The sequence below is a fragment of the Myotis davidii genome, unplaced genomic scaffold, assembly GCF_000327345.1.
Source record: "Myotis davidii unplaced genomic scaffold, ASM32734v1 scaffold24, whole genome shotgun sequence".
NCBI classification, from domain to species: Eukaryota; Metazoa; Chordata; class Mammalia; order Chiroptera; family Vespertilionidae; genus Myotis; species Myotis davidii.
In genome coordinates, this window is record NW_006298312.1 from 1923273 (window position 1) to 1934188 (window position 10916).

The 10916-nt window shown below is 30.7% G+C and overlaps 1 protein-coding gene across 1 annotated transcript in view; it reads left to right on the forward strand.

Moving 5' to 3' along the window:
- ROBO1 (roundabout guidance receptor 1) overlaps window positions 1–10916 on the forward strand; it is a 1289171-nt gene that overhangs the window by 1192147 nt on the left and 86108 nt on the right. The window contains exons 9-10 of the mRNA XM_006773945.2: window positions 6344–6468; window positions 8987–9158. Of these exons, the coding sequence (XP_006774008.1) occupies window positions 6344–6468; window positions 8987–9158 (297 nt within the window). The remainder of the gene's footprint in view (window positions 1–6343; window positions 6469–8986; window positions 9159–10916) is intronic.

Here is a 10916-nt window from a genome sequence, read left to right on the forward strand (position 1 = left end):
TCTCTTTTCAATGTTTCAAAGCAAAAAACTATTTAGAGGGCAAGGAATTACATTCATATGGCATCATGATTCTTTGGGGTTTTGTTGTTGTTTTTTCCCCAAAATATATATATGTAAATTCCAGAGAGGAAGGGAGAGGGAGAGAAAGATAGAAACATCAATGATGAGACTCATTGGTCAGCTGCCTGCTGCATGCTCCACACTGGGGATTGAGCCTGCAACTTGGGTATGTGCCCTGACTTGGAATCCAACTGTGACCTCCTTGTTCATAGGTCAATGCTCAACCACTGAGCCATGCCAGTCAGGCAAATTCTTAAACACATTGGATTTTAATTAATAAAAGATTCAACACCTATGACTTTTAATTGCTGGTAAAACCTATGCTCAAGGAAAATGCACTTATTTAATTTTAAATGAGCTGCCTTCCAGTAAGTTTTATTTCTGACGTTGGATATTTTTGAAATGTTTAAGAACTTTTAAATTACTGAAAATATACTAGAAAACTTTTAGGAATCATCCCTCTTATCTCTCAATTTTAAATAGGCTTGATTTGTAAAAATATAATTAGATCAAATATATTTTCACAAATTACCCCAAAACATGATTCTTCAAATTTTCGAGGCTTTTTAAAGCAAAATCCTGTGTTACAGTTTGTCAGGTTCTCTCTTGTAGTTTCCAAGAATTCCTTGCTGTCATTTAAGAGACATCATTTTTGAGGTTTCAAGAAGTGTAACCAAGTCTGCTTTACTTTGTGTTTTCAAATCTGGATAGCATAGGTGACTCTATTATAAACATTATGCTTGAATAAATGACAAAGATTTTCCCTTTTCTTGCCTATAAACCATATTTTTTTACCATATTTTCTTAGTATACTCGTCGACGACTGAAAAAGAACATTTTGTGAAAACGAGTATACACGTTTCTGCCGGGGAAGGGGTTAAAATGCCTGATGATTATGACTTTATTAGGTAGTGCTATAAAATGTTTGAATGAAAAAGTATGCTTAAAGTATTTTTCTTTCAAGGAAAAATTAAGACAAGTTATTTCATTCACATTAAAGGTAAAGTGTGAGTTAAAATGTGTTTCTGAGTTACCTTTAAGTTTTGTATATGTGGTAACAATAGGTAACTTTTGTCTCTTTTAAAACTTTATCATTTCACTGCAGCAGTGCTTAGCATAGTTCATTTACTTAAACTATAGGAATGTATATTAAGACTCTTTAAGTTGAACTTGTTGAAATGGGAATTACTTATCTGAATAAAATGTATTGTGGTTGTCTACTGGGCTTTTATGAAAAAGTTCTACATTTGACAGTAGGAATTGCCATTACTTCTAAAAGAATGAAACAAAACAATCATTTTCCAGTATTTAAAATATGTATTACTTGATATGTTAAAATGCCTGATGATTCATCATTGAAAACAGATAATATGATTATGACTTTATTAGGTAGTGCTATAAAATTTTCTGTGTTTTCATAATGTGTTCACATTTTTTATGTCTTCTCAATTAAAAATATGCAATAATTTAAATGTAAGGCCTTTTAATAGCCTTTATACTCAACCTGTGATCATGGGCCAACAGCATCCGGGTGATTTTTAGAAACACAAAATTTCAGGCCACACTCATGACCTATAGTATCATAATCTGTATTTTAAACAGACCTAAGGGTAATTATGTATGCTAATTCAAGTATGAGAAACACAGTTTAATAGAATATTATTGGCAGCATAAACCTTTACAAAATAATCGGATGGTGGAGTTATAGAATTTAATGCTTCTTTATCTTTGATTAAGATGTTTGATATCTAATCTATATAACATTATCAATTAATAATTATAGTGTTTTTTTAAAAACCTATTTAAACATATAGTTATCTAATCCTTTCATCTAGTAAAAAAATGTAAAGTCATTGAAAAGTGTTTTATAATTTTATAGCTGTCATCCACTGTAGCTCTGTCATCTAATCACTGAAGAGATTTTAATATTCATTTCTAATTTTCTTAAATTATTCATAATTATACTTAAAATGCTAACAAAATATACTCATTCATGGACAGTATGAACCATGCGCATTCAAATATTAATGTGTTCTTTATTTTATTTTAAAAGAAAGATCATTGTTAAGTCAAATCTTATTACTTTTTCTGTTTCGTTCTGTTTCTTTATTTTTATTTATTCCATGTTTTCTTTTTTTCGTTTTAGTTGTGTCTGGTAAGTTGACATTTTATTGGCCATCTTCTAATCATCGTGTCACTGTGACTGGAACTTCTCTTCCCCTTTCCATCCATACCCTTCCATGTCCTTCAACCAATCAGCCTCCATGTTTCACTTGTCATTGGCCACAAAGACAGACTGCGCAGAATAAAGTCTGCAGGAAGTATGGGTAACTGACAAAGAGTAAAGGTAATGGGTTGCTAACTTTATGTCTTATTGAATGATGTGTGATCTGAGTCCTTATTTTTTTTTCTCTCATGAGTGATAAAATACGTGATAGTCTGTATTGTGGTTGAATTAATGTTTCAATTTATATCTCATAAGATAAACAAACCAAAATAGGTGCCCAGAAAACAATTTGGACTTTTTTGTTCAAAACATATTTACATATTCATGTTTGTCTATCTGAGATTTTATAACAGTGTTCAATAATGGTAATTAAAAGTCCTATTGGTGAATAACCTTGCAGTTTAAGTTGTTTGCACTCATTTTCATATCTATGTGTCAGATTGACTACATTTTGTGCAAGGAATAACTATATGATGTGCCCAAAATTTATTAAAGTTTGCTTTGATAATCATTTCTTCTCATATAAATAGTTATAAACCTATTCTTAAAGACTGTCATGGTCAGTACATTGGGGAAGGTCCATTCACTCTTTAAAGGGATGCGGGAATGCCATTTTTGGAGAATTTTGTATGCATATGCTAAGTGTTATGTCAGAAAATAATTTTGACCCTAAAAATATCTCCTCTCTTTTCTTTCAGTTAAAAAGCTGCACAGATATTATAAAGGTGTCACTTCATATTAATATAGATAGATTGGATTGTTCAATAATGGTGATATAATAATAGGCTATTTGAAAAAAAATAGCTTTCTCTATACAACTTTATATACAAAGATATAGACGATTAAAACCTAAATATAAAAAAATAAAGACAAAAGTACAGGATAAGAATGGAGTTGCATATTTATATATTATGTATTATGTAATCTACATTATATAATATTATTGATAGAATAACAATAACACCTAACCAGGTTAAAAAGATTTAACAAAATGTAAAGCTCTCTACCATATATCTGAGAAGTAGATAAAATCTTAGTCTATAAATAGTTCTTAGCAATAAAAAGATAAGCGTAGAACACAGTCTACAACAAATAGGATCTCAACAACAAGGTAATAAGTGCTTAATGAAATTGACATAAAAATGCTAAATAAGCGGAGATCCCAAGTTCAGTTTGGCTGAGAGGTTAATGCTCGGTGTTTGTGAGTTTTCCAAGGAAAGTGCCCTGTTAGAGAAAGTGTGAGTTGAAATAATTTTGAATATAATTGAGAAGCTGTTAATCTTACCACTATTTTTAATAGTGAAAATTGAAAACAATCCAAATTTAAAACTAAAGGATTGGTTAAATAATTTAAGGTAACTTGTATATGGATTATTAAAGAGTCATTAAAATGATATTGCATGTGAATACAGTATGGTCCAGTTTGCATGGTTGAATTATAGGTTGCTTTTCTTCTTTTCTTTGCTTGTCTAATTTTCTAAATTTTCAACACTGACCATATGTAACATTAGTACCATGATTATTTATTTTTAATTAGAGCAAGTTTAAATGTTATAGCCTTGAAAAATATTTTAACATTTTATTATAAACATTAAGTAGATGCATATTATGAACGACCTTCTCAATCTAAATGGATAGGTGATTAAGATGGATTGATAGGTGTATTTAATTCATTTATATTGTTTTTAAATGAATTAAAGATATATTTACATCTGCTGTTTACCATACAGGGGTGGGTAAAAGTAGGTTTATGGTTGAATAGAAAATAATACAATAATTAATACATAATAATGTAAGATTAAACTGTGTTTCATGTACTAACTGTAAAACCTATTCTTGCCAACCCCTGTACATTTTTTGTTATATTTCTAAGACATATCTTGTGGCTGATGTCACTGTTGATGTTAGCTCAACAATATACCTTTAAATGTAGTAAATTCATTTCCAGTCGAATATCCTGTGTGGAAGGATTGCTGCAGGAAAATGTAGTTAGCATAAGGGTTTGCATCCCTTGTTCCCAAGTAGGTCTTTGAGGTTGGAGGAGAGCTGGCATTTTATGAAAGAAACGTGGAGTCTGGCACACATTATTAGACATGCTTCTGAAAATAGGAAAAAGACCACCCGAAGTTTTTACTTGTCTAAATGGTTAAAATATTTATATTTTCTTACCCAAATTCCCTGCATATTGGAAAGTTATATTCTCCCATTCACTTAATTAATAATTTGGTGTTTTTTATTGAAACAAACTAAAGTCTCTTCTGGCTTTGGTTTATTATCCAGTCAGTCCTTTCAGTTTTTCCTCTGATATCTACATCAATTAATCACTCCAACCCTTAAGGAAGGAATCCAATGCTCCTGTATGAATGATGTGTATGGAGGAAAATCCCCAAGCGATGACGTCCATGCTTATTATACCCGGATAATGATAGTGTTTGCTAAATTCATGAGTAAACCATTCAATTACAATCAGAGTTTTAAAAAAATTATAAGCTAGAACTTTAGTGTTACCAAATTGAACCTAAACTATATCTCCTAACTTCGTATTTTCTTCCCTATAAGTTACAAAACCTTTGAAGGCATTTGGCCTGATTTTTCGGCTCTCCTATAATTTTCTAGTCAAATGGTATAATTTCTACTAAACCTCAATTAAAAATAAAAAGGGAGTATAGAAGAAGTTAGGAGATGTAATTGCTTTCTTCAGTTTTGCCATCATGTTATCTTCCATTTAGTTCTTTTACATATTTCCTTTTCTGAAGAGTTATTTCAATTAATATATATATATATACACACACACATATATATATATATAAAATTTATACATGAAATATATTATAAACATTTCTGTATGTGTGTGTATCTTAGATTAATTGACCAGAAATATTCAGCTAGAGAAAAATACCCTTTCAAATCTTCACCTTCATTAACAAATAAGGTTCTTGTGAGCAAAGTGGAAGCATATTCAAAGTAGAAATAATCTGAATATCATTTTTATAGAGGTAACCTTAGTGACTGACGTAAGTAACTAAAAGGACTTTTAAGGAAAATGTTAGAAACAATGAAACAGTCTTAAAAAGTGGATTAGGAGAACCCTACCCTATATAAACTGTCAAATGCCTGGCTTGAAACATTCCCTTCAATTTGAAGTGAGACGAGAGGAGAATAATTAGGTGTTTCAGACAGTTGATAAGAAATGAATGTGAAAAGTGTAAACAGAAGGCAGAAAGACTTACATTCAGTGCACATTTTTCCAAGCAAGGGGCACAGCCCAAACAAGCATTCTTCCCCCAGGAGTGACTCCATCAGCACACCTAATGTTTTCAGCTGCCATTGGTCTCCATGTAACTGAGACAATTTTCTGACAGTCTATTTACTGCTGGATGAAGTGGCCATTTAAGTCTGTATAAATCAAACAGTTTGGGCAAAGCTGGCAGTATTTATAGTGTCAAGATGAGCAGATGTTTCAAATTTGCCCTCATTTCCATATATATTCTGTTTGAACATGCCCTTGCCTATGTAAATGAAGGAGGCATTGGACTTACTATTGCTTTAAATGCATTTCTATTCAAGTAATTGGACTAAGGATTTTAAAGGGTTATAATTTGCATGGTAGCATTTCAGGAGCTTTTGAGTTAATGTAATCTTAGGACCTGCCTACATCAGGAGGTTCTTGTGTGTAGGATTACAGTCCATTCACCTTTAAGCAATTCTAAATGAGAAAAGATAGTTATTCAATCAAATTTCAGGATTACTTAGAATTAATGTAAGGGGTCAAATTGTAGCTCAAGAACTCTCTTTAATTTAGAGGTTAACCTTAGAAGGTCAGGTAATAAAAATAAGAAAATACCAACACCTCTTCACAAAACAACCCTATTTCATTCTATAAATATACTATAATTAAGCATCAATTGAATTAAGGATGAAAATTTGCACATTATGGACAACAGTACTTAACAAGTTGTATAAGATAACGACAGCAGTTGGGATATCAGCAGATTTCTCAATTAAGACAATAACTACATGCTTTTAATTCAGTGTGATTTCTTTCATCTCCTTTAGAACCTCCGCATTTCGTTGTGAAGCCCCGTGACCAGGTTGTGGCCTTGGGCCGAACTGTAACTTTTCAGTGTGAAGCAACCGGAAATCCTCAACCAGCTATTTTTTGGAGGAGAGAGGGGAGTCAGGTATGGTTTTGGTCTATTATTTCAATCAGCAAAAATAGGAGCCAGGCGTATATATGTATAAATATGTGTGTATATTTATATGTATAATATATTATTTAGTCATATAGCTGTCACTGTAAGAAATTGTGAAATCTCAGTGTCATAGAAATTTTTGCATTGAGAGAGAAGACAAAATTTTCTTCATTGTTTTAATTCTCAAAGCAGTTTTCCTGCCTGATACACAGGGTGGTATATAGAATAGTAATTGTTTTATTATATAAAATTACTTTTATTTCCAATTCAGCAACATTGAAAAATGTTCTTCTCAACATAATTAGTTATAATTTATATTATGCAAATATCTATAATTATATGTTAAATTATATTTATACACATTTAAAACAGAGGTGACAATTATTTAGTGCAATACCTACAAAAGCATCAGCAATTAGAAGTGTCTTGTTCACTTATTTTATGGATCCATTAAAATTTTATCAGACAATATGGAATTCTCTTTAACACAGATATCATGCTAAGTATAGCTCAATATATTCTAATTCTTTTAAAATGATCCTATGTGATCAGCATTTACTATCAAATCATACTATCTAAACATTTCATAAACCATAATTTTCTATATACCCTGAAACTATGATATAGAGATGTATGCCCTTACAGAATCTAAGGTAACTGTTGGACTTCAGCTTAATGAAAAGGAAATTTTGAAACAATTTCACTTTTAAAATAATAGGAAACTTTAAAATAAAATGGTTTTTAAAATGGAAGTCTTTTATTCTTATCTCTTAATAACTTGCCTTCTTCAATAAAGGGAATTTTTTCTCTTTTGTTTCTGATACTTGTAAAAGAAGGATTCTCATTCATTTTTAATGCATATATATATTCCTAACCTCTTTCATTGTTTCCTTAAATCACACATGGGTGTGTTGTTTCATGGTCTTGCTTATACTGTGCTAATAAATATCATATAAGTAGTTTCCTCACTGTACTCAGTAATCTTCTATAGGCAGTAACATCAAGTTTACCATTGTCTTTTGGTAAGCAAATATTAACTTGATTATGGTAAGTAGGACATCATTCGAGTTCTAGGAACTTGGTTGATTCTAACACATTCCATTAGGCCTCAAAAGACTAAATTTGCTGACGGACAAGAAAAAACAAAATATTTTAGTACAACAGGAAGAACTGGAAGTGTATTATATAAGAAAATTTGTGTAGCAATATTAGTAAATCCACTAGTTCCTTCTAGAACTTCCACTAGAAGTTCTTAATAAAGTAACATTTAAGCAATTCATTTAATTATGTAAATAAATTATTCCTTAAGATATTTAAACTTTACATCAAATTTCAAAATAATTTTAATTTGGTTTTGTTTTGTTTAATGATACAATTTACTTTTTTATTGATTTTTTGAGAGAGGAAGGGGGAGGGAGGAAGAAAGAAACAATAATGTGAGTGAAACATTAATTGGCTGCCTCACATATTCCCCCTACTGGGAACTGAATCTGCAGCTCAGCATGTGCCCTGACTTGGAATCGAACCGACACCCCTTTGGTGTATGGGATGACACTCAAACACCTGAGCCACTCCAGCCAGGGCGATGTGACTTACTTTTAAGAACTTTTTTTGTTATTGGAGATATATCATCGAATAGTAATTAAGTCTCTTTGAATTTATGTATATTAAAAGGCAACTGAACTTTGAAAAAGGAGTAACTTCCTTTTGTTAGAAGAAATGTTGATATATTTTACTTCATGAGAAAAACAATAACATGATATATTATTTTGCATAAAATAGACACTCCCTCTGACAAACATGTTTCAAATCATTGTAGAAATTTGTACCATAAAGATAACACCACATTTTGTCTCTATTTTGTGTTTATGATAACTTTGCAGAAATAAAGCGCCATTATGAATTCTTACACTCATTATGTGTCACCACTTAGCAAGATAAAAAGAAATTATTAACGATTTTATAGAGGCTACTGAACTTTTATAATGGAAGTCTAGCAGAGATATTGTTATAGTGCTAACATAATGTTCTTGAACTTTACTTGTCAAAATATGCTTAAATTTTCATTTTGTTTATATAATAAAAAACTGTGTTTATAATCCTGATAGTCATATATATATATATATGAAATAGCTTTTGACTCTGCCTTGGTTGAGTATGTAAAACTTTTAACTCTAGTGATACCTAATATCCTCTTATATCTAGTATTGTTGGAAACTGATAATTATAAAAGCATATATCAATATTTAGAATTTTTAATCCTTTTTAAGGTTAGGTCATTAAACTTCATGTATTTGTGTGTTTATGTATGTGCACATCTATATATGTGAACATGTGATAAAAGAATATTTAGCTCACTTGTGTATATATATGTATGTGGTAGGTGTGTTTGTGTATGTTTATATATCTATAAATATATATATACACATATATATGTGCAAATTATTGGAACCCAGCAATTAACCTATGGTTATTCTTCCCCCCTCCCCAAAATTCTGGGTTCTAGAATCTACTGTTTTCATATCAGCCACCACAGTCATCCAGCCGTTTTTCAGTCTCCCAGACTGGTGATCTCACTATTACTAATGTCCAGCGATCTGATGTTGGTTATTATATCTGCCAGACTTTAAATGTTGCCGGAAGTATCATCACAAAAGCATATTTGGAAGTTACTGATGGTAAAGTAGAGCATTTTATTTCAAAATGTCCAAGTTTTGCTTAGGGTCTAATGGGAGTGCCAGTAAAAGTATTTATTTTCAATTTTGTATCCTTACAGCAATGTTGGTGTAAAGCTAAAGAGGATATTAATACAATTATTAAGTCTAAAATTATCCTTAATGTAAATTTCTAGCATTGACAGATTCATAAAAGCATGGCAGTTATGCACAGAAACTATTGTACTGAATAGCTTTACATAGGAATGTTGCCAAGTTTTGGGAAAAGTATACATTTTTAAAAATCTCTTTTAATCCATCCTTTCTCTTTCCTCCAAGTTAAAGAGATAAGTGAATTATTGAAAAATTCAACTCACAACTCATGATAATGAATATTTTTTCTTAAATGATGTGATTTTTGTCCTGTTTATTAACTTCCCTAAACATGATCAATTAATGGCAAATACATTATAATGACACAGTGATGGAAATAATCTCCAAACTATTAGGTGGGTAATCCTATATAATAAAAGACTGTCCTTTCCCAATTGAATCACAGTGGGGTCCTAATCATAATTCAAATGAACATCAATGTGTGGCCTACTTCTATTCTCTCTATTCCGTTCCATTCATCACTTTATGCCAGTATATATATATGGCATAAATGTAGCTTTATACTATGTTTACAAACTGGTAGTGTAAGTCTCCAACTTACTTTTCTTGTTTTGGGTTGGCTATTAGAGGTCCTCTGCATTTTCCCATAAGCTTTAAAAACAACTTTTGAATTTCTCTCCATACACACACACATATCCCAAACAAACAAAGAAATCTGAGTTTTAAATAATTTTCATCCCACTTAAATTATGGAACAACTTAAGGGAAATTAACATTTTAATAATCTGAATCTTTTAAATTAGAGGAATGGCATATTCCATTTACACCTCTCAATTTATTTAGACCTTTAAATCTCTCAACAATGTTTTATATTTTAGGATGGACATCTTGCATATATTTTGACACATTTATACCTATGATATTTTATGACTTTTTATGTGATTGCAGATATAGATATTAAATTTCATTGTGCTGTTGTTTAAAGTAAGATGTACAGTTTACTTTGTATATTAAGTCTGTATCCAGCAACTTTACTAAAACCACTCATTATTTCTAATTGTTTATAGGTAGATTATTTTGAAATGTCTATGAACAAAATATGTCAACTATTAAGAAAATCAGTTTTACTTTTTTCCAATATTTATATATTTTATACCTTTTATTTATTTTACTTGTGCATGATGTCTGGCCACCAATATAATTAGTAGAATTGGTGATAGTAGATATATTCTTTTAGTCCTAACTTCAAGGGAAAACTATTTACTATTTTATCAATAAGTAGTTAGGATTTTATAGATATCCTTCTGAAATTGAAAAAGATTCTGAAATAATTTTAATACCTTAATTTTATTATTTTGTTTCCCAGTACACTCAGGATAAAGTTTATATTCCTTAATATGTTTTACAATTTATGATCTCACCTTTGCAGGCTTATCTGTGGATACTGTGTTGCTCACATGCCCCAGTTTTATTGTGTTTGCTGTGTTTTTCCTTTGTTTTAACACTTATGTGCATGCTGTTTCTACTGACTTGAAATTTCAGTTCCTTCAAAAACATTCCTTAACTCCTCAAGTATGGGTATGATGTCCTCACCCCTGCTATCATCTACCTACCTATCTATCTATCTATCTACCTATCATCTATCTGTCATCTATTGCATTCTATACT